Below are 26,016 nucleotides of genomic sequence, written 5' to 3'. Positions count from 1 at the left end.
TTAAGAGAGAATAATTAAATAAAGGAGTTGATGCCTCATTGTCTTTAACGATATTCCTTGCTGTTCCCTCAAACCATTGAACAGATAAGAGGTGAGCAATAGGTTTCAAGCTGATCTTTTGTGTCGCTAGATAATTTAGACAAAAGCTCATAGGGATGGTGTAGAAAGTAAATTCACCTGCCTGGCCTCCAAACTCCTCAACTTTCAGTAGAGGGTGAATGAGTGACACCTGGACACATAGAGGAGACTAAAATGACTCTAGATTTTTATTTCCTTTTTGGTATTTGCAGTGTTAGGCCACAGACCATGTATGCTGATTGTAGTAACTTGAATCCTGGAAACCGAGATTGCTATGCCACTTCTGAATTTTAGACTGGGCAAATGAACTTTATTCATATTCTATTTTCACTTCACCTATGCTCAGAAGACTTAACCTATAATTATATAAGATGGTTAATCCTTATTCTTTGCTGCAGTAATTATAATTTCTGGTGTTTAAGGATGGAAAAAAATATTGCCTTCCAAGTAAGCTAGGACTTTTTTTTTTACCCCTCATGTCTGGGAAAGTTCTGGATCAGAAACCTTGTAAACCTTCCCACCTCCAATTTAAGTTTTGATTAGTCCCTGGGGAAAGGAAATGGCCAGACCTAAATTTAAAACTTTTACAATCAGGTGGAAGTAGTGACAGTATGTATTTATCACATCTTCTCTAACGATTCTAATTCCCTAATGTCACTTTTTAATGGATCATTTCCCTCACATCTTTATATTTTATTTAAAACTACACTTGAAAATGATCTAATGTTAGTCTGCTTGTCCATGTATTCATAACTCTGTTTTCTACTCTATTCTTTAAAGTTTCTTTTATCTTTTGCGAAGTCTATATACTACATGATGCAAATTTATCCCATAGGGCTTCTTATATAAATGAGTATGGTAAATAGCTTCATATTACATTAACACATGCTTATTGTTCTTTTAAAAGGATTTCTTCAGAAAGATAAAAAGCACTCTCCTTTAGACTCCAGATAGGCAGTGGAGAAATCGCCTCCAAGTGAGGATAAGCAGAAAAATGATGACATATCAGTGTTGTAGGAATCCTTTATCAATTGAGGAATCATCTTTGTACTTTCTCACTGCACTGGAATTTGATAATTATCCCAGTGTGGTTTACTTCGATTAAGAGGCTAGATACCACTTCCATTAAGGGGACTTGATTGATTCTCAGAGTTCCATTTTATAGACCATCCCTGTCTCAAGTATGGATACAATAAAAATATCTAGAAAAGAAGGGTTCAGCTGCTACTGATCTGGAGGACTCCTTCAGGAAAGGCACAGGGACACATTTCAAGCAGTCCTCTTAATTATTAAACAAGATCTGCTTAATGAGTTTGAGGGAAAGACCATTGAATTGTGAGCCAGCTGATGAAGTGCTGGCTTTGCCTATGCTGCTAGTGCACTCATAAAAGGAGGGGGGAAATTCCCTTCTCTCCTATAGACCTGCTTCTTTCCACAATAAAATGAAGCAGAGGATCAAAATGCTCTCTAGAATCCCTTCCAGTTTAAACATGTTCTAGTACACAAACATCTTCTAGTAAGGCTCTGTACTTGGAGCTGTGGGAGACATGATATCATACGAATGCTTTTCCAGCCCTTCAATAGCTAGCTCTCACTTCATCATATGTGAAAATGATGGAGATGAACTGAAATTTTGAGCCAATCCTATAATACTATGCAAGTAATGGAAAAGAGCTCATAATGTTGTCTGATCTGAACCTAGTGACAACTATGATACTATCTTCAAAGTCTGTTTCTTGGATATGCAGATCTCCTAATAAGAATAAAACACCATTCACCACAGCAATCCAGTGTACTTCAACCTGATGCATATTTGATGTAGGCAACTTACCTAAATAACGTGTGGAAAGCTATGCACTAACATTTTAAAAATTAAAAGAAAGTCACAGGCTGATAAACTTTTAAGGAAGTAAAAGCATGAACTCTAATGATTGCATACAAAAATATTTGTCTAATTCACAATGGAGAAGTTATTTAAGTTACATTTTCTGTGATAAATTGTGGTGCCCTTGAAGGCAAGGGCATGTTCTTATTCACCCTTTCATGAGGTTAGAGTATCAATAAATATTTACTGAAGTGAATCTTATAAAATGGAAGTCCTGGGGGTCAATCAATAGTGCCTGTCCCAGCACATACATGTACACACACAATCAACAAATTGGCAAAATTCAATATACAGGTTTAAGCACATTGCAATAAATTTCATGGGGCATAGAGTCAGAATCAGAAAATTAAAAAGGACCTTGGAGATCAACTAATTGTTTTATGATAGTGAAATTTTGTTTTAATGAGAGAACATGATGAGGAATCACATTCTCTTTCTGTGGGAGCTGGGGATGAGAAAGAATTTATATTTATCCTTTCTGAGGGAATTATCAAATTGAAATAAGTTTAAATTCCAGAAGCGTAAAAAGGGTAGTATCAGAGCCTTCCTATCCCCACCTCTTTACACTTTAGGCCTGTAGGAAGTTCTTGTGTTCTGTTAGGCTATTTCGGTGTGGTTTGAGAGTATAGGTGGGTGTTTTTCAGATGGGCTGATGGGATTTGGGAGTGGAGATAGGAAGATTGGGACTTAACATCTTCAATGAAACAAGATACAATAATTAGGACTCTTCTTCTATGGTTGTTCAAGTACAAATTAAGCACTACAAGTTACTGTCTTTAAACGAAAGCTACACAGACAGAAACAGAATAAAATGTTATAAAAGTGATAATATGTAATGAATGTTGTGCTTTAAAAAATGTAATATTTTTACACGAGTTTAAGGCAATGGACTACCTTATTTTTATTTTTATTTATTTATTTTTTGCGCGGGCCTCTCACTGTGTGGCCTCTCCCGTTGTGGAGCACAGGCTCCGGACGCGCAGGCTCAGCGGCCATGGCTCACAGGCCCAGCCGCTCCGCGGCATGTGGGATCTTCCCCGACCGGGGCACAAACCCGCGTCCCCTGCATCGGCAGGCGGACTCTCAACCACTGCGCCACCAGGGAAGCCCAAAATTACCTTATTTTTAATTTCCTGTACATTATTGCTAACTGAACACCGGCTATGTGCTAGGCACTGCGCTTGACCTTTAAAAAAAACACCTCATTTAACATTCATAACAGTATAGTTATCATCTTTGTTTTACATATGTAAAGAAAATGAGACTCTTTAGAAAAGTTAAATACTTGCCCAAGTTCACATGACTGGTAATATATGAACCATAGTTTGAACAGAACTTTCCAGACTCTAATGCTCTTTTCATAATATGCTGCTCTCTCCCCAGTGGATTTCAGCTGAATTGAATTCATTGTAAAGCGGTGAGCAGATAAAAAGTACTAGCTCTGGGACTAATGCCATCCTTTTACTAACTAGCTGTGATGGGGTCAAGATATGCCGTGTACCTGCCCTTTAATATCTACATCTCTAAAAAAGAAGGGTTTTAGCTAAAGTTCTTTATTGCTCTAGAAATATGTTCTATTTAATTTTTTTCAAAGACTTTCTTGCTGGAGACCATCTAAAAAACATGGAAATAGCTTTTAAGTTTTTTTCTTTTTATCAGAACAATCTCATAGATCATCATTACTAGTTTACTGGAAGTTTGTACTTGTATGGGTGAGGAAGTTTGGAAATATTGCACCTATAAATCTATAGAGAATATAGATGTTAGAAAATTGTATCCTACCTAGGAATGCTTGTTGTAACAAAGCTGAATGCTATAACTAATACGAAAGCTGGATGCTATAGCAGATGAAAGAAGCTGACAAGAATAATATTATCTTACATTTAGGTTCATAAAATCAATTACACTAATACACATTGAGGGAGAATTGGTATATTTAAAAGACAGAAAAATTAATTTCCCTTTCTGTTACGATGCCATATATCTTGTGGCAGACTAATTATCCTGCCAAGACCAATGAGAAAGAAAGAAAAATGGTTATCAGACATGGATTTTAAAATCGCTGTGAACATAGTGTGAGAAAATAGGGCAAGATGGAGAATTTCACCAGAGAATCGTATCTTTAAAAATTGAGACATAATTCACATATCTTCAAATTCACTCTTTAAAGTATACAGGTTAGCGAGTTTTTAGTATTTTCACAGATATGTGCAACATCAGTATTATATAATATTTTCATCACTGCAAAAAGAAACCCAGTGCCCATGAACGGTTACTTCCCATTCCCCTTACCCTCAGCCTCTGACAACCACTAATCTACTTTCTCTCTCAACGGATTTGCCTATTCTGGACATTTCGTGTAAATGGAATTACACAATATGTGGCCTTTTCTGTCTGCCTTCTTTAACTTAGCATAATGTTTTCAAGGTTCATCCATGTTGTAACATGAACTTCATTATTTTCTATTGCCGAATGGCATTTCATTGTATATACCACAGTTTCATTGTATATACCACATTTCATTGATACACTGCAGTTTGTTTATCCATTCATCTGCTGATGAATATTTGGGGTTTTTTTTCACTTTGGGGCTATCATTTATGAGTTTTTGTGTACATAGATGTTTTCATTTCTCTTGGGCATATACCTAGGAGTGAAATTGCTGATTCATATGGCAACTCATATTTAACCATGTGAGAAACTGCCAAGCTGTTTTCCAAAATGGCTATAGCATTTTACATTCCCACAAGAAATGCATGAGACTTCGTATTTCTCCAAATCCTCAACAACACTTCTTATTGTCTGCTTTCTGATTATAGCCATGCTTGTGGGTATGGAGTGGAATCACATCGTGGTTTTGATCCATATTTCCTTAATTACTAAGGAGGTTAAGCATATTTTCATGTGCTTATTGACCATTCATAAATCTTCTTTGGATAAATGCCTATTCAAATCCTTTGCCCATTTTTGAATGCGGTTATTTGTCTTTTTATTGTTGAATTCTAAGGGCTCTTTATATATTTTACATATGAGATCTTTATCATATATTATTTGCAAATATTTTTCTCTCATTCTGTAGGTAGTCTTTGCATTTTCTTGATAGTGTCTTTTGGACACAAAAGTCTTTAATTTTGATGAAGTCCAGTTTATTTTTTTCTTTTATCATTTGTGCTTTTGGTATCATGTCTAAGAAACTATTGTCTAATCCAAGCTCATAAATATTTATGCTTATGCTTTTGTGTAAAAGTTTTCTAGTCTAAGCTCTTAAAATGTAAGTCTTTTTGAATTAATTTTTGTTTATTGGGAGGTGGGGTCCAACTTAATTCTTCTGCATGTGGATATCTACTTTAACCAAGGTTAAATTTCATACTTGATGGTGAAATATTGTAATCTTTACCATATAGATGAGACTTACACAAGGATGATAGTTACAGCCACTACTATTGAACATTGTACTAGATTTTTCTTTTTTCCTAGTGCAATAAATCAAGAAAGTAAAGCAACAGATAAAAATATAAGAAACTAAGAAATAAACTTCCAGTATTCACAGATGATGTGACATTGTACACATAAAACACAAAATAAACTAAATAAACTACTACAATGAATAAATGAATTTAGTGAGGTCACTAGCTACAAGGTCAGCTTACCAAAGTCAATTGCATTTCTATATACCAACAAAAGGGAAAATAGAAATGGAAAAATAGAAAATTAAATACTTAGAATGACATTATATACGCTAGCACAGCAAATTAAATACCAAGAAATGAATCTAATGATATATGTGAAAGGACTTCTCACTGAAAACTATCAAGTATTATTAAGAGAAATTTTAAAAGAGCTAAAAACATAGGCCACACAATGTTTACAGTTTGGAAAACTCAGTATTGTAAAAGTGTCATTTCTCTTCAAATTCTCTTCAAGTAACCTATAGGCTCAATGCATTCCAAATAAAATCCTAGCAGACAGAATTTTTTGTAGAAATTAACAAACTGATTTTAAGGTTTAAATGGAGTTACAAAGGGTCAAGAAAATTTTGAAAAAGAACAAGTTTGGATTCACTTTAGAGAATATGAAGACATTATGAAGCTACAATAATTAAAATGTGATATCAGCACAAAAATAGTAAGATAGAACAGTTTTCTTCTTTTTAAAGATTTATTTATTTATTTTTGGCTGCATCAGGTCTTAGCTGCGGCACTCAGGATCTTCGTTGAGGTATACAGGCTCTTCTCTGTGGCGTGCGGGCTTCTCTCTAGTTGTGGCGTGTGGGTATTCTCTTTCTAGTTGTGGTGCACAGGCTCCAGGGCACATGGGCTCTGTAGCTGTAGCATGCGGGGTCCAGAGGCAGTGAGCTCTGTAGCTTGTGACACACGGGCTCTAGTTGAGGCACGCGAGCTCAGTAGTTGTGGTGCATGGGCTTAGTTGCCCCACGGCATATGGGATCTTAGTTCTCTGACCAGGGATGGAACCCGCGTCCCCTGCATTGGAAGGTGGATTCCTTACCACTGGACCACCAGGGAAGTCCCTAGAACAATTTTCTAGATTAGAGAGTACAGAATCAGACTCTCACACATATGGTCACTAATTTTATTACAAAAGTGACACCATGGTGTAGGGAGAAAGAACAATCTTTTCAATAAGTTATGCTGCACACACTGGATATTTTTATGCAACAAAAATAAATCTTGATTCTCCTACCTCATATTGTATCCATAAATCAATTCCAGATGGACTGTAGATTTAAATGTGAAAGGTAAATCATAAAGAATTCACCTCAAGGACTGGCAAATGAATTCTACTTAAAATAAATTCCATGTATCAAAAGACACCACTAGGGCTTCCCTGGTGGCGCAGTGGTTGAGAGTCCGCCTGCCGATGCAGGGGACACGGGTTCGTGCCCCGGTCCATGAAGATCCCACATGCCGCGGAGCGGCTGGGCCCGTGAGCCATGGCCGCTGAGCCTGCGCATCCGGAGCCTGTGCTCCGCAGTGGGAGAGGCCACAACGGTGAAAGGCCCACATACCGCAAAAAAACAAAAACAAAAAACAACAACAACAAAAAAAGACACCATTAAGAGTGAAAAGATAGGTCACATAACAGGAGAAATAATACACATATAGACATGCACACATGTATTTATGACAAAAAAACAATATCTATCTATCAATCGATCGATCTATTTATCTGACTTGAACAGTCACTTCACAAAAGAAGACATCCAAATGTTCAAAAAATGAAAAGATGCTTTACTTCATTAGACATCAGGGAACAACAGTAAGATACCATTTTATAACTACCAGGGTGACAAAGAAAACTGTTGACAATGCCAAGGGCTTGCAAGGACTTCAAGTAACTCAAACCCTCATACATTGCTGTTGGGAGTGTATATTTGTCCCACCGCTTTGATAAACTGCTTGGTAGTAGCTATTAAAGGTAAATGTACACATACCTTAAGATCCAGCAAATGCACTCCTGGGTATATACCTAACAGGGGTGCATACACCTGTGCACCAAATGACATATACAAGAATGTTTACAGGATAACTGTCTTTAGTGGTTCATCTATTAACAAACCCATGTCTTTCAACGGTAGAATGAATAATAAGTTATGATCTATTCATAAAATAGAAGAGTATACAACAGAGAGAATGGATGAATCTCAAACATATAATATTAAGCAAAAGACAGTAGGCCAAAGAGTTTGGTTCCAGAAAAATTAAGCTTAAAAACAAGAAAAACTCATCAGTGGTGACTGGAAGTCAAGATAGTGGTTACCTTTAGAGGCAGCTATTGGGAGTAAGTATGAGATGGATTTCTTGCTGGAGTTGGTAATCTATTTTTCAAACTAGTTGGTTAAATGGCTAAGATCACTTTAGGAAAAATTCAGTGGGCTGCACACTAATGATTTGTGAAGTTTTAGAATAAATGTAGTACTTTTAAAAGTTTTGCTTCAGTTGACACAAATTTTTATGAAGACTTTGGTTAAGGCAGTTAAGTTCTTATGAAGATATCAAATCCTGCTTCTGAGACAAAAATAAAAATAAAACACAAAAACTAATATAAATTAAACTGTAGCACAAAATAATAGAACTTTTATTAATTTTTTAAAGTAGAATGTGATGCCTCATGATGCAGTGAGTTTGTTATCACTGGATTTATACAAGGTGAAGATAGAAGCATTCCTATTAAATAATCTTAAAAGGGAGTCTTTAAAGGGTGGACTTTGGATAAAATGATTTCCAAGGATCTTTTCAACTCTAAGACAAAATAATGTCAACCTTACAATGAACAAACACAACCTCCCAAGTGGGTCATACCAAACAATTTGCCAAACACTGTTCATCAGTGAGCAAATCATTTAAACTATCAAGCTGATTCCACTTAAAAGAAAATATATTTCTCACTTCCTTATATGTTTGACAACTTTTAGTTACATAATTTAAAATATATATATTAAACTACTGAGTTAAGCAATACATTAAATTATGCCTAGATTTTTTTAATGTTCTTAACAAAAACCTAAAATAATCTAGTGACAGTTGACTGCTCTATTGGTCAAAGATGTTTTGCCATGGGAAAATTTAGAATGTTGCTAACTGTATCTATTCACTGTACCAGGACTGCCTTATGAAAAATTAAGCAAGTTCTATTTATCGCTCACCTAAATAGTCAGATTAGATATGCATAATGTGTATATGTGTTGATATAAACACCATCGTGTATTTTTCACACTACATAGCAAAGAGATATTTATAATGGATACTGATTCAGTTTGGGCTGAACTTTAGGTGCATGAAAGGCAGAGACTGGCACATATTCTATTTTTAATTCATAGGACCAGCTCCTCCTGGTTGTCAAACAATTATTTGCAGATATCAATAATTCTTAAATTTTTTGGCTCAGGACCTGGAATAAAAATTGTGTATGGTCAGCACAGTAAAATGTAGACATGAATAAATTTAAAATATAATTTTAGAGACTTTTCAGACCCTTTGTTTTCTACCCACGTATCTGGCAGTGTCCTGTACACATATATCACAGGTCCTGGCCTGGTTAACTAAAATAATGTATAGTTGGCACAAACACTGACAATGTTGCTGGCTTTGTTATAATATTAAACACTATTAGGCATCCTACCCTGCATGGTAAATTCAGTTTGAGATTCTTTAAGTTGTTGTGGAAGCATTAAGTATTTATCATCACCCAAAATTGCGCCAAGCATTGAATAAAGCATTTACCTGTCTTTGAAATTTTGAGAGAAATCCACAGTTAATGCTGAATTTTTGCCTATATTAACCAACTCAAATGACATAAGACATAAAAATGTACGTCACATATATTACAATACTACCTTGTAAGTAGATTGGAAATAAATGTAGTTACCTACATGCTTACTTCTGTAGGCTCCCATAGTAAAATCCCAGAAACTCTTAATTTCCTTCCATGCCCTATGTTGTTTCATTCTATCTTAAACAATTTATTGAATTCAATGACTACAAGGAAGGACTAGTATGAAGTGGAGAAGAAGGCAAAAGTCTTCTAGTGGTTTGAACCTATGGCGACACAGTGGAAAGAAAATATATACCTCTAAAATAATGTAGCAGAAAATGAATCTGAAACAACTAATGCAATTCTTTCTTCTGCTTTTATCTGGATGTGCACATAATAAAACGTCACCAACCGCATGCATTGGTATTTACATTCTGTTTACTATGGGAAGTATCCAGCCTGAACAAAGAATAGAGTACTCTGCTTAACAAATTATTTTGGCAGGTGGAGAACTGCCACATATTCCACATATGAATAATTATTTTTAATAATTTAGGAGTTACTTCAGGACCTTACATTATAAACATTGATTTTTACTACATTGCAGAAGTACAGAAATAGTAATAAAAGGTATACTTGAATTCCAGGAAGATGATGGCTTATGTTGAAGTCATTCATTCTGCCTGCCACTCATCCACCCATCCATCCAGCTATCCATCTGTCTTTCTATCCATCCATGCATACACCCACTCATCCATTTTACATAATACGGGATATAAGGAAATACAGTGGTACACAAAATGGATAATTTTTCTTATGAAACTGTCATGAATAAAAATGTAAGAAAAATACACAATGACTATACTAGATGATTGGATTTTTAAAAATTTAGTGAGATATAATTGACATATAACATTGTTCAAGTTTAAGGTGTACATGTTGATTTGATAAATTTATATTTTGCAATATGATTACCACCATAGCGTTAGCTAACACTTATATCATGTCACATAATTTAGATGATGAGATTTCAAGTGATCTTTTTCCTTGTAAATTTTAACCACCGTAATTGTATATTTTTTATTGCTTCATAAGCTTTCCATTCATTAACTATTTGATCCTGTAACAACTCTTGGAGGTAGGAACTATTAGTATTACTTATTGCACAGATGCAGAAATAAAAGCACAGATAGGTAAATAATTACCTAAAGTCACTCAGCTAATATATAGAAGCAGGATTTGAACATATGCAGTGCATCTCCATACACTGTGTTCTCAAATCCCACAGTTGTATTATCTCTCAAGAATGGAGGTATGTTAATGTGATCAACAATATTGCAATATTAGCATCAGCAAGAATAACAATAATGATATACACAATTTTTATTGTTTATATAGACTTGTCACTGTTGACAACTGCTTATACACAAGTTCTAGTTTAATCTTTACAACAACCCAATGACTTAAGCATTATTGTGCTCCATTCACAGAATGAAAAATGAGGCACAGAGTAGTTGAACATCCTGCCCCAAAGCAAAAAGCTTATAAGGAAAACAGCAGGCATTTGAACCAGGTTTGTTTGACTCCAAAACTTACTCTTAACCACTTTATTAAACTTCCACCATTAAATATGTTCAATGAAATAAACATTTGTGTCTGAAAAATATGACAAATGTGTCAGAGTGAATCTAGATAAACATTATCTAAAATTTAACTACTAGAATTTATAACTTTAAGTATTAGGTTAATTTTTAAAATAATTTTTTGATAATTCATATTAATATAATTAGGGGGAAAAACCCTTGAATTTGCTTTTCTTAATTGTGTAAAGCAGCAATTCTAGGCTAGGGCTATCTATATCATACCAAGGGATATTGCGCTCTCAGGTGGACTCCTAAGTATTTCTTAGCTGGTTCCCTCACCTACAGGAAAAATGTGGGGCGAAAATTGAGCAGAGCAGGTTTGGTTAACATTCTAACACTAGAGTCTCTGAAAAAATAGTCAATAAAATTAACAAAGTAAATAGCAGCCACAAGAATCAGTATTTTGTAGGATGTGGAGTCTGAACTTCTTTTAAAAAAGGGATAGATCAGTCCTGGCTGCAGATGAAAGAATTTAAAAACCTGTCTACGAGACAAGAGTCCAATTCTAACCCAATATACTTCTAACACAATAAAGAGAAGAATATTGTAAGCCAAGTTCCCCAAATTTTCCAATCAATGACTAAGGATGTTAGGGCAAGAAAGTGAGCTATATTATGATGAAGGGCACCTATTGTTGCCTATCTCTCCACCAGATGCTAGGCTACTGAGAAAAGATTGCGTATTTTATATTTAACTTTGTAGCCTTAGGTTATAGCACAGTATGTGGCACAGAGAAGGAAGTCAGTGTATGTTTGTTTCACATACAAATGGCAACCTGCAAAATAAAAGGCTCAAGGGTTTGCAGATTCCCAAGTTTTAAGGAGATCTTAAATAAATATCTGGGTATTTATACAAAGCAGGTAAATAATTTCCAATGTTATACAATTTCCTAGTGATAAACGTGACTCCAGAATTCAGGCCTACTTACTCCTAGTGCAGTGTGCCTAGCTGTACTTTTTAATATCAAAACACATACACTATGAGCATGCTTTTTATGGGTCAATCAGCAATTTACTAAGATATTATCAGATGGTATCTGTCTTTCAGAAGTTTACAATATGATTTCCTTCTAAGGTTAATGCTGAAATCACCCACAACCCAAGGTAAGGATCCAGTTGACCACTTAGATTTCAATTTTCTTATATGTAAAATGAAGGGGGTAGCCCTGATGCTTGCTTGCTAACTGTCCTTAAAACTCTAGATTTCTATAACTACTCTATGCTTACATGCCTTTATTTTGATCAAAGGAGATTAAAGCATATTATACAATACATATAAAATAAGTACTTGGTGCTTGAGTATGTTACTAGTTTTTCTTTTATAAATTAAGCTAAAGAATCTAGATGCTGCCTTTGGTGGCAAAGCCTTCTGTTGTAACATGATCAATTACCTATACTGAATTATTCACCTCTCCACGGAATAAATGACACATCCCTTTAAACATTTACCTGCATATGGCAAAGTTTTCATTTTCTGCTGACTTATCTGGGTATGCTTTATTGGTAGATGTGTACATTTTCAAAGGATTTTTTTTTCCAGTGACTGGGATCTGATGAACAAATCTGCGTCTCAAGCTATGTTTGAAGTAGGACCCTTTAACAGTCCTTTAAAATAATAAATATCAATATTAGTTCTAAAGAGATCATATAATTCATTTTTATAACTGAGACCAGTAATTACCAAATAGGAGTATAGCAAAGTCTCTGAGGGAGCAAGAGAAAACAGTGTAAGATATTATATTTACCAAAGGAGCATAGGTTAAAAAAGGTTGAGAGACTCTGCCACAAATAAAAACTATCTGGACACCTCTGGAGATATTTCAACAAATGGAAAAAAGAAAGTTCACAAAAGTTAATTGATTAAAAAAATAAACTAGATCTAGAACAAAACAAATTTTAATGACTATTTTTCAAAGAATGATTAATTTGTTAATTATGAATTGGTGTATGGATGGTATAATGTGGAGAATACAGGACTGAAAGCAAGAGAGAGCTGAGTTCAAGTCCCAGCTCTGTTATCAAATGATGGGGTCCTTCATTGCTCTGGATTTCAGTTTCCTTATGTGAAAATGAAGGGACTAGACTAGATGATTGCTAAATGCCTTAAAGTTCTGATACTCTGAAACTCAACTAAATTTTTATGTCATTTTTTTGGTAAAAGTATTTTATAGCCTCTGTATAAAAAAAAGCATGTGGTACTTGAGGTATGATAGCTACATCTCTTTCTAACTAGAACCTAAGTCCTGGACCCTATGGGGATCATGCCTTGTAACCAGTCTGTATACCAGAATCACTTGCGGGGCATCATCAACCTGGAAGCTCACATTCAGTAGACCTGATAGTGCACCTGAGCCTGTGGAGTCTGAACATCTCACTCAGTGATTTTTACTATGTATCTCTTGTTAAGAATCACTGTTCCAGGTTCTCTTTTGACAAAATTTTCTTGAGTTTAGGTTGCAGACAAAGACATGCTAACAAGGGAAACAAATGCAACGTTATAATTAATCTCAAAAAGATCATTTCTTTCTTAGTCATCCATGGATAAGCTCAATATTTCTTATGTGGCTGGATCAGAGCTTAAAGATCTTAGATATTTGAACATTTTTTGCTAGGATAATAAAAGATCAGGTAATAGAAACTCAGTTGGCATTGAGATGGAATATGTATGAAGAAAGAGCAACACATACATATGCTTAAATATAACGCATAAGCAGATAAAGATAAGTAAATACAAAATCTTAATCTCCAATATCTTTTGTTTGCTCTTCCAAACCCACTCACCACTTTTTTCACCCTTTTCCACCCTGCTCTCTGCTCTGGGAGACTGACCTGAATGAACTGTAATAGAACCCATAGCCTCTGGCCAATGGGTAGCCCAGGCAGGATAGTGTAGGAAAGAAGAGTGAATTCAGTGTATTTTTGTCCATGGATCACTCCTGGCAAGGTCATCTTCAGCTGGCTGTGTCCCTTGACCAAAGATCACTGATCCCCTTCAGGCTGGTATATAGTTTATGGCACTCTGTGCTTTCAAGTTTTGATGATTGTCCCCTTTCCTCTTCCCTTGAGGAATGTAACAGCTCTGATGCGATTGGCCCCAGTTTACTGCACTAACCCTTGTGGCTTTTCTGCATTTACACGTTATAAATAGACCCTTGTAAATAAGCCCTCCTGGAATTATCTTATTTTGAGTATGACATCTACTTCCTGTTTACAGGGATCCTTATTGAAAGAGCCTTTTATGTTAAAGGTAACGTTGAGAATGTTTGATTAATACAAAGGAAGTGGAATGTGTGGAAACTTGAGCTGCCGTTTGGTAAATGAACAAATAAATAAATTTTTTAAAAAGTCATAACTCTGATAAAACCGGTGTACCTAAGGTATTGAGGAAGAGTGTGGTAAAAGTCACGTTAAAACTGAGGTAGTAGTGAGTATGAGAAAATGAGATGTTGGTTTGATCTATGATATGGAAAAAAAGCAAGGAGATGTGAATTTTAACTGATACAAACACCAAGTCACAAGGCTGAAATTGGCAGAGTTTCTTTACATGCCCCAGAGACACTCGATCTATGCTACTGCATTCATCTGGGGGCAGCTCATTAACAGAATAATATAGGCAAGCTGGAAGGAGTTCACAGAGGAGTAACAAAACGATAAGAAGTGCCAAAGGACTGACATGTGAGAAGAGACTGAAAAGATGAAATCACTCTGCTTCAGCTAAGTGGTGACTAAGGGGGAACATGTCAACCGTCTACAATTACGCAAAGGTTATACACTCCAAAAGATAGGCAGTGATTATTACAAATCAAGGGAGTATTGCTCTGTGGGAAGAGAAATTAAGAACAGGAAAGTTAAGCTCAAATACAGGACCATTTTCTAATGTAGAGCTATTTTATGTCTTGTAAAGCTAAATGTTATATACTATAGCCTTTAAAAAAAGACAAAAATGACGCAAATTATAAACCATTACTTAATATTGTATAGGTAGATTCTCTATGTCTGTCCGTCTATCTATCTATCTATCTGATCTACCGGTGTATCTTAAAATCAACCTTTCACAAACGTACATAGAAATAAAAATAATGATTGCTTCTATTACTATAAGTTTTGTGCTAAACATTTTAGCAAGCATCTCATTTAATTGTTAACATTGCATTTTAGCAATCAGGGAAACTTAGGGTAAGAAAATTTGAGCAACATTTGAAGGTCACCCAGCTAGTAAGTGTCACAGCCAGTGTACAAACCCAGGGGTCTTTATCTCCATGTCTCTGCTTATAATCCCTGGATGTACTACTTTAGTACATTATTCTATCTGCAAATTTTCATTATTCTATTGTTTATATGACTGTATGGATTAGTTACAAATTCTATGGAGTACTTTGTTATGAATTTCCTTGACTAGCTAATGACATATTTTAGGTACCTTGGAATATGGCTACTCATGGCTCATGGGCATTACATTTGCAAGGGACAGTCATTTCCACAGCCATTTTCCATTCTTGAACAATCCATGTGGTCATCACCCATTCTAGCTATGTGGTAAAGCCTAAATAATTTTATTCCCTTATCCTAGACACTATTTATTTTTAATTTCAAAAATAATTTCTTGATCCACTACTGTATGCAATTCAAACTATTCAGTAAGTTATAATGTATTTATAAAGCAGTAATTTTAAAGAAATTATGCTATTGAGGTCTCTTTTTTAAAAAAAATGATCACCTCACACTTATTAATTTGAGTTGAAGATATATTGAAAGAAAACCTTTCTCATGGCTAATATTTCAAACAGTACAGAGACCATAAACTGAAATGAATGAGTCCTTTTCCCTTAGAAGCTTCACCCTCTGTGGTTAGAGATAACCACTGCTAATAGTTTCTTTTGTGTCTTTCCAGAAATTTTCTATGCACATATTTGTTCACACTTTCCTTTCTTCACTTGGCCATTTATTTTGGTTGCCTTTCCATATCAACACATAAAGTGGTACCTTATCCTTTGTAATGACTATAAAACATTCTACTGAATGGGTGTAACATTATTTGTTCATTTCCCTGTTGATGGATAATTTAGATAGTTTCTAGAATTTTAAAAATAATCCAATCCTATTATGAACATACATCTACATTTATCTTTGCATACTTATCCCTACTGATAAGGCAAATTCATAGCATTTTCTGGGTCAAAGCATATGTATGTTTAAATCTTTTAAGGTTTTTCCCAATTGCCAATTCCAAAGTGGGTTTTACATTAATACAAAAAAATATGAGAGTCTAAACAGGCTGCTCACACTTTAAAACTCACATAGAACCCCAACATGTCATGGTATTAACTTCTGCTCTGTGGGCATAAAATGGCAATTTGCCAAAGAAGAACATTTTATTCTACATAAATATTTTACTCCTGGGCCGGGTTTACCATTGCCCACTTATATTTTCAAGTTAATTAAACATTACTTGTTTGTATTTTTCCATGGCTTAATTGAAAGAAACAATAATGTTTAAAATAACAGATTTGACTAATTATTTATTCTAGGCCTTGGCTTATGCTATTTCTTCCACCTGGAAAATCCACCTCATTCCAACCCTGGATGTATATATTCTACCTACCCTTCACGGTTTATTTCAAATGATACCTTCTCCACCTAAATCATGTTTATTTCCTCAGAACTCCCAGCACCTCTATTTAACCCTTTAGAGTTCACATTATATATAAGTCCATGATAAATGGTAGCTATCATTATTATTAGACACTGGATCTTTCCAGTTCTATAAATGTTCTCATTCTCTCCTGTGTTCCCTTGCCTGCTCCAATGGATGAATTTAGCTCAAACTACATATTTAGTATTGTGATATTAATTTTATTGTCTTTTAAAATAAATGGTTCAAGTTTTCATTTTTAATATCAACTGGTTAAAATAATATTTTTATTTTAAAGTTTCAGATTGTTGAACACAGCAGAAAATGATTTAAGATGTCTCTTTGGAACTCATAAACATATGCAACTTTAAAAACTGAGAGTTAAACCTGAAACATGCTGGTGAGAGTAACATGGATGCTATCATATTAAAGGCCTTTGGAGGCAAGCGAGCATAGTTTACACGCCATCAGACCTATTTATAGAGCTGACTCCTTTCTGCAATGTCAACTGTAACCTTATACTTATTTTAAGCCTCAGTGTCTCAAGTATCAGCCTCTACTAGTCGTACAGTTCTCCCTTATTTGATATCAGAGAGCCCAATGGAGCCTTCTGAAGAACCTAGTCAGATTAGCAAAGATAACTTTTTAGAAGTTCCTAATGTACCTGATTCTCTTTCTGAAGATGAAGAAGTTAAAGCTACCTTCAGACCTGGTTTCTCCCCTCAACCTAGCAGACGAGGTTCTGATTCATCTGAAGACAGTTACCTGGACAATCCACCTTCAGGTGCAAGAAGAGTTTCATTTGCTGACAACTTTGGGTTCAATCTTGTGTCTGTTAAAGAATTTGATTCCTGGGAATTTCCGAGTGGTTCAACTGATTTTGACTTAATGAAGGACATTTTCCACACAGAAGAATATGTTTTATCTCCACTATTTGACTTGCCTTCTTCAAAAGAAGACCTTATGCAACAACTTCAAGTACAGAAAGCAATACTGGAATCAACTGAGTATCTTCATGGATCTACAAGTATGAAGGGCATTATTCGAGTTTTGAATATTTCTTTTGAGAAGTTAGTATATGTGAGAATGTCCTTAGATGACTGGCAGACATATTATGACATATTAGCAGAATATGTCCCAAATTCATGTGATGGTGAAACTGACCAATTCTCCTTTAAAATTTTATTGGTTCCTCCTTATCAAAAAGATGGCAGTAAAGTTGAGTTTTGTATACGTTATGAAACTTCTGTTGGTACATTTTGGTCAAATAATAATGGCACAAATTATATACTGGTTTGTCAAAAGAAAGAACAAGAGCTGGAGCCTGGAAAACTACAGGAAGAAGTTCCTAACAGACAAATAAAAGGCTGCTTAAAGGTAAAATCAAGGTGAGGATATATCTTACATTCCTTACTTTTTTATAATCTTAAGGTTATTTAAGGTCATTCTTTATTTCACTGGTTGTAAGAAATAGCCATTCTGTTTAAAAATATATTTTTGTTATGTATAAAACAATGGTGCTAGGCTTTAATAAGGTCAGTGCTATTCAAATAAAAGCACTGTGTTATCTATCCTCCAAATGTAAGGAAAATATGGGTATAATGTAACAGATGGCAGGGGGACTGCAATGTGTATGTTGCCTACCTAGCAAGTTATAAATTGCTTAAATTCAAACCACAGAATCTAGATTCTTAACATATAAAACTATTTATTTTGTCATTTAATGTATATTTATTTTCAGTGGTTTTTAAATACTTTTGCCGTACTTCAAAACATTTCTGATTAACATAAAACTGTATTTCAGTATGTATCTAGTGCTCAGAAATTCACAGACTTCCCCCCAAAGCTGTAACGAACTTTTTAACGACTGATTGAGTCATACAGGGATGTTTGGAGTGATACATATTAAGTTAAATTGGAAGAGCTATGACTTTAATGATAAGCTAAGAGAAAGACAGAAGTATATGAGTGATGGATGAATTACACATAAAAGTTTATAATTATAACCAAATGTAACATTATAGAACACAAAGTAGTATAATTTAGTAAAAGTAAATGGAGCAGAATAAAAAAATGACCCAAATAGAAATAAGGATATTAGCTTTATAGATTAGAGATTTGGGATATGACCCCTCATTAGTAACCTTGCTCTCTTGTTAATGTAAAAAATAAAGAAAACTGAGTCTTCAATTCTATCTCTTGTAGAGTTGGCTAATTTCCATGACAGTAGGCGAGTAGATAAAATATCCAAGAGGAGACGGATGTCTCCTGTTCCTCCGAATCCACATGCTCTACCAGCCACAGGCAAATGTTTGATTATCCTCTGGATGGTCCACCATAACTGTCACTGGACCCAAGGATTCTAGTAACTGCACCAGAAATCGTGTAAGATGATGAAAAGGGAACTGTATTAAGAATCAAGACACCCAGATTCTAAGTGGAATTAAATAAAAACATAAAGAATTACATTGGGAAGGTTCTAACCTCTTATGCTTTAATGCCTTGATCTCTTATACAGCAATAAATAATAACTACTAAATGTGTTATTCTAATGCACTAATGAACTAAATATAATGTAGGTGAAGCAATTCAATCATATAAAATATTTCTGTTTTCATTATCCTTTAAAGTCATTTGAAAGATTGGTTTATCTGACTTTGTGAGATATGCTACATTTCTTAGTCCAAACAAAAGTTTCTCAGGTTTTAACTGATGCTATTGAGAGATAATATAATCATAATCTCTATGTGCTAAAGTAATAGTTTATTAGTTTATGAAATTATTCAGCAACATGTTAGCTATATAGATAAAATAAGTTCAACGCTATTTAATAAACTATTTATATACATAAACATACACATATTAAATACTTTACAAATAAGATCATCATCTGTGAATATCTAATATACATGCTGCAAGTTGCCCTATATATTAGAGAAAAGTGAAACTTAAAAAAGGCATAGCCTTATTGTCAAAGACCTCATAAAAGAAGCAGCGTTTAACTCTGGATTTTTCTGCAAGTTAAGAAATGCAGCTTTAAAATTACAAGCATTACATGCTGAACTATGGTAAAGATAGAGGATTCCTTTGATAGAGCAAACTTGACTTGATAGCAAGAACAAAAAAGGATAACTGCTAGGCCTAATCTATCCCAGTCATGATATTATTGAAACTTCTCCTAGTCTAAGATATGTATAACTGGATATATATCAATACCCACATTTGTATTCAGAACAGTAACCATTGGATTCATGGCGGACACCATTCAAGTTTTAATATTGCTTTGGGGAAAAACTTGAGAAGATCTAAACCACAAAATGGTCTAAAGGCCTGTAAAGTTTCCTAATGAGTTATAAAAATGGAAAAAATCTCTCTCCTTCAAAACCACAAATACATTTTCTGCACTTCTATAACTTAAAAATGACCAACATAATTCAAACCACATTTTGAAAACAAGCATTTGCCTCTGGAGGAGGCCTTTTGTGCTGAATTTCAGTCCAACGTGAATTTTTACATCTGATTTATATACCACTCAAAATGGAGTGTATAAAGGAAATCCTGACAGATCCTTAGAACAGCATGTGCCTTAATAGAATATTTATACAGCTTTTCCATGATATAATTTATATGCAATGGGGTTTCAAATATTCCTAAAACTCACACAAGAGAGCATTATCAAATTTCTAAATGAATATTGCAGTTGGATTTCATTGTGAAGAATTTGGTTAGGGAAAAACAGCACACCTTATTAGTGTTCTTTTACAAAATGTGTACTTGGCTAAAGCAAAAATGGACTAATACTTATTTGATCAAAAAAGTTATAGCTTCTAAAATATCTTCCTCCCATCAAAAGTTACAGAATCTAAATGGGTCTGTTTTGAGCATTTCCACACTTCCTATGTAACTTAATTTGGAGGTCACTTCTTTGAGAAGGTAAATGCAGAAGAGAAATGTATGTGAATTTTTACTTCACACATGCAAGTAGATTAATAGTAGTGTGTAACAAAAGTCAGAGTTAAACTGAAAATAAGTCTGTCTTAATGTAGAGAGTAACAACTAACTTAATTCCTCTTGATACCAAAGTTAATTTGCTATCAGGGTCTCAGAGATTGTATCTTCTAGAAGTGTCAATAATCCCTTCTAATAAGTACAGAATGAACTGTGGGAACACACTGAGTGAGGTAGGATTTCTGTTATGTTTTCTCTACGGAGATTTTTTTCAGGTCAGAGTTTGCAAACCTCCACATCGATGTGGTTGTCTCTTTTCTTTGATTCTTGTTAATCTATCCACTTTAGACAGAAAGAAAGATCTAGAGGGAGAGGGAAACAGTTTGTAACGCATAGGCATATGACTGAGAGTGACCCAAAGGTATTTAATTGCACTGAAAGTCATGCATCATGAAATACTTGGTAAGTGTCACCACATATGTGGCACTGGTGTATGTGTTAGCAAACAAACTAAGCAGATTTCTGATCTACATCTCAGGGCCATTATTTCAAAATAAACGACCAGGGGCTTCCCTGGTGGCGCGGTGGTTGGGAGTCCGCCTGCCGATGCAGGGGACACGGGTTCGTGCCCCGGTCCGGGGGGAATGCCACATGCCGCGGAGCGGCTGGGCCCGGGAGCCATGGCCGCTGAGCCTGCGCGTCTGGAGCCTGTGCTCCGCGACGGGAGAGGCCACAGCAGTGAGAGGCCTGCGTACCGGAAAAAAAAAAAAAAAAAAAAAAAAAACCAAAAGAATTAAATGACATTGATATAAATAATATTAAATGTACATAGATAAATAAACTAAAAATAGCATGCATAAGTAGTATAACTTCAAAGTTAAAATTTGGGGCTTCAGAATTAAACATGTCTGGGTTTGAGTCCAAGATGCACCACATGCTAGCTGTGTGACTTTATGCAAGTTAAACTTGGTACCCCTTCTGTTAATTGTGAATAACAATAGTACTATCTCATAGACATTGTAAGAGATTTCCATAAAATAATACATATAAAGTTTTGGCATAGTGTCTGGAACATAGTAAGTTATCAGTAAATAATAAATCCTGCAAAAAGACAAGGCTAACTCTAGCTTTAGGTGGATCTGAAAAACCCTAGAAAAGCCCAAACTGCCCAAAAGTTCCTTTTCTCTTTCCTCTCATGGGTTCTAAATTTTTACCTTTAGAGAGCCATTTCTTTGTCTTTTGCAGGCTTTTAATCAACAAGGGAAACTCATTGAATTCTAAATTTTCTTGAGATGTAGTCACCTGATATCTAGAACATCTTAAAGTTGGAAGAGATCTTAATGACTATTAAAATTTCCATGTTTAATAGATGAAAAAATGGAGGACCAGATCAAAAGGGTTAAAAAAGGCATTGATTATGGCATTGAACAGACACACATATTAATCCCAGGTAATATACATTTAACTATGTGGCCATGGACATATTACTTTACGTCTCACAGCCTCAGTTTATTCATCTGTAAATAGGGGTAATACTGCCTGCCTAATGTTGTGATGATTAAGCTAAAATAAAATGAGATTATATTTTAAAAACTTCTAGTAAAGTGTTGGGCACATATAAAGTAGTCATTAAAACCCAAATATAATTGCCGTCATTATTACCAAATTGTGTTCACCTAACTAATTTCTTGGTTCTTGGACTTGTGTTTTTTCTCCTGACATCATAGTCTTCCTTGTTCAGGTTTCAAAATTCATTCCACAGGTGTTTATTAAGGGCCTGTGTGTCAGGTACTGTGTTGTTAGGCATATGGCTGGAAACATGACCCCGTGAAGACCAGAGGCCCCAAGGGAACAGGCCTCACAGGGGCAGAGAGCAGTTGGGGTGAGGGGGGAAGAACACCAAAACAAAGCTCAGATTCTCTGGGTATACCAGGGAAGCCATGGATGAAAAAGAACTATTTACATTACATTTCAGGTGTTCTCGGATCTGTGATCTATAACTGATCTTGTGTTCTGGACAGCGGACTGACCTTTTCAGCATCTCTTTTTTCCTCCCAACAGCTGCTAAATGTTCCTAACCATTGGGTACACAGACTGACTTCATATGGTTTTGTATTTTGTTAAGTGAAACCAATTTATTATTTTAAGTAATGAAATGGCATGATATAGGTGTTGGATGGTATTTATAACTTGGCCAAGTGAATGCAAATAAATGCCCGAAAGATTTCAATGCCAAAGGAAAAAAACTGACCAGTCTTCAATTTTTGTCCTTGAGGAACAGAACCAGGTACATTCAAGAATGGGAAAGAGAGAGATACTTTCTAAAGCATGACTTTAAGATTAGAGAGAGTTTATCTTTCAGGGTGGGAAAATCATTAAAATGAAGCCAAGAAAAGCACTGGAAAATGGTGCCTAAGATATGGTCCTGTTGCATGTTCCAGTCAGAGCTTTAGGATTGTGAGACTTCCTTAATTTTCACTTACAGTATAACCTGGGGTCCTGGAAGTAGTGCAAAGTGTCAATAGCCCCATGAGGCCTTTAGGACTTAATGTATTCATAACTAACCTGTTCTGAGCGCACGCTAATTGTGGAAGCCGGGTCTGTTTAAGGGAGGGACCTCTGGCAGGGCCATATGGAAACCCAGAACACAGCTGCACAGGACCCATCAGGAGGACTGTTTGGAAGCTGCCAGATGGTTGACAGCAAGGAACCAGCTAGTTTAGAGTTTCCTTGGAGATCTACCAGGGCTTTGTGGCTTCCTGGTCTTGTGGGAAATCCATACCCCTATAAGCCTAGACTTTCCCTAGAGTAGTTCTGAATCTTTTCTGAGAGAAGAGGAAGAAGAGGGTCTCACCACTCAGGGTTTCTCTCAAGCCCTAGCGGAAGGGAATTACTACGGATGCCAGGCCTCACATGGATCCTCTGGGATCTCTACGAGCCTAACTTCCCACCTGAAGCCCATCTGCAGCCTGTAAAAATGGAGCAGGGACCAAGAACTCTGAGCCAATAACACTCCAGGCAAAAGATGACTGTGAAGTGGGACACTTCAGTTTTTCACCTTCTTCCAATTCTGCTCACTGTGACTCTTGTCCTTGTTCCAAGGTTTTACCCCAGCACCCCAACAGGAATAGTATAAGAGAAGTTACCTCAGGGGCAGTCACCTGAAGTAGGCCTGATTGTCTACTGCATTGTCAGACTTAAAAGATCATACATATATAAGTGTGTGTGTGTGTGTGTTTATATGTGTAAGCACATATTTATATAATACACACACACATAGAAATTCCTTTCCTTAAATGCAGACCTCTAGGCTGGCAGGGACTATCACTATCTTACACCCAATTAAAGTTAGCTGCACAAATGGGCTTTGAGTTTGGATTGAGACAGTGGAAATGGATAATTTTAGAGCAGGGAGCACTATGGTGTACAAGGCAGATTTGAATACAGAGTTTTGGTAGGAGATCCACAGAAGCAGGAGGACCCTGGGGGTCTGGAGTGTGTGTGTGTATTTGGGAGGGAAGGAGGATTCCAAAAACAAGGCATATTGGAAACAGCATGGGCTTTAAAGTAGGGCAGATTTGGGCTTTCATTCTAACTAATTAGTAGCTGTATGAACTTGAATAAATTACGCTTTGTATCCATTTTATTCAGGTATAAAATAGGGATAATAATCTCCACTTGGAAGAGTTGCTATGACAAATACATTAGCTAACATATATAAACATCTATCCCAGTTGCTGACACTTAGTAGATACTCAAAATGGCATTGGTGATAAATTCCATATTTTAAAATCTTGTACATGGCTAGTCTTATGCCCAAGATTAATGGAGAGATGATTTTTCCCCTCAGTATCATTCCTGCTGCCTGGATCCAGGTTAGTACAAATACATAGTTTCAAAATTATGGGTTCAATAAGCTTTTGGGCACTAACCAGGGAAGCTAATATTTTATGGCATTGCTACTGTGGGGAAAAATGATTCCTAAATTCCAGCAACTTCTGGGTTACAAAAAAATTTTGGAACATCGACTGGATTTTTTAGGTATTTTTTTAATGAAGTACAACATGTTTTTTCTTAAGGTAGTTCTTCTTAAGATGGTTCTTTTGGAGTAAAAAACTGAGTTAGCTATACACAGTTTCACCTTATCATCCCTGTATACATATGAATAGTAATTGAATTTTTTTATTATATCTCTATTGGAGTATAATTGCTGTACAATGTTGTGTTAGTTGCTGCTGTATAACAAAGTAAATCAGCTATAAGTATACATATATCCCCATATCCCCTCCGTCTTGAGCCTCCCTCCCACCCTCCATACCCCACCCCTCTAGGTCGTCACAAAGCATTGAGCTGATCTCCCTGTGCTATGCAGCAACTTCCCACTAGCCATCCATTTTACATTTGGTAGTGCATATATGTCAATGCTACACTCTTACTTCGTCTCAGCTTCCCCTTCCCCTTCTGTGTCCTCAAGTCCGTTCTCTACGTTTGTGTCTTTATTCCTGCCCTGCCCCTAGGTTCATCAGTACTGATTTTTTAGATTCCATATATGTGTGTTAGCATATGGTATTTGTTTTTCTCTTTCTGACTTACTTCACTCTGTATGACAGACTCTAGGTCCATCTACCTCATTACAAATAACTCAGTTAATGAAACTGGATTTGATATAATTATTTCCTCTAAGAAGATCTATTATACACCATTGAATTTTGGTCATTTCTCTGCTTTTGAAGCATTTTCTGTACCCCACCACCACTATATAAAAAGAAAAAGCTCCTCAGGGCATAACTCTCAAATCTCTTCTGGTTTTTATTCTGCTTCCCTAATAGCTTTACTTGGGTAACTGGCATGGTAGTGTTATTATCTATTATATAAATAATAACTGGTTTTTAACCTCAGTTTATAACCTCAGTCATACTATCCTGCTGTTTAGAGATTTTATGACAAATAGAAATAGATTGCTAAATTGGACAGTTACACAGCATTGTTTAGTGACAGAGACCAATTGTACATTAAACAAACCTGCTTTAGGAAATTTTACTGTTCCCTCCCCCTCTAGTTATTCTGAAAATGGTCTGTCTGTGCTGTACATCAGTGTTATTCAAGTCACAACTACAAATGGGATTCTAATATCATAAGACAATCATTGTCCTGGGTGTGGTTGTAGATTTGAATTTCATTCACCCCTTTTGAAGTTTGCAGTAGTAAAAAAGATCAAAATATCCCCCAAATTTAAATCTGTAAAGCATGCCAAATTGTAGATGCTTTTCCTAATTATGTGAAACAGATTTTACACCCATTTAACACTGATAGTACTCTGCTTGTTTTACAGAATTAAACCATGATACAAAGCTAACCTATTGACTCTAAAGCTGTGATAAAAACCCTAAGCTGATTTTCATTCTTAAAAATTACTGTGGATGTATTCACACAATTACAAATTACATAGAACTGCTCAGGTAACTTTCAGCTTCATAAGCCACATATGATATAAAGCTGAGTATTTTCACATTTTACTAATATCTCCTTCTGAGGATTAATGTTTATAAATAATTTTAT

General features: G+C 35.5%; 1 protein-coding gene and 1 long non-coding RNA gene across 2 annotated transcripts in view; one reads left to right on the top strand and one right to left on the bottom strand.

The window, feature by feature from the left end:
- The window catches only part of LOC109548287 (uncharacterized), a 734,651-nt gene that overhangs the window by 63,133 nt on the left and 645,502 nt on the right, over positions 1-26,016 (bottom strand). The window lies entirely within an intron of this gene.
- The window catches only part of PPP1R3A (protein phosphatase 1 regulatory subunit 3A), a 37,662-nt gene continuing 28,750 nt past the window's right edge, over positions 17,105-26,016 (top strand). The window contains exon 1 of the mRNA XM_004329708.4: positions 17,105-17,897. Within this exon, the coding sequence (XP_004329756.2) occupies positions 17,110-17,897 (788 nt within the window). The 5' untranslated portion in view covers positions 17,105-17,109. The remainder of the gene's footprint in view (positions 17,898-26,016) is intronic.

Source organism: Tursiops truncatus, chromosome 9, assembly GCF_011762595.2.
Source record: "Tursiops truncatus isolate mTurTru1 chromosome 9, mTurTru1.mat.Y, whole genome shotgun sequence".
NCBI lineage: Eukaryota > Metazoa > Chordata > Mammalia > Artiodactyla > Delphinidae > Tursiops > Tursiops truncatus.
Note: the sequence above shows the minus strand (reverse complement) of the source record. Positions and strands in the feature narration are given on the sequence as shown.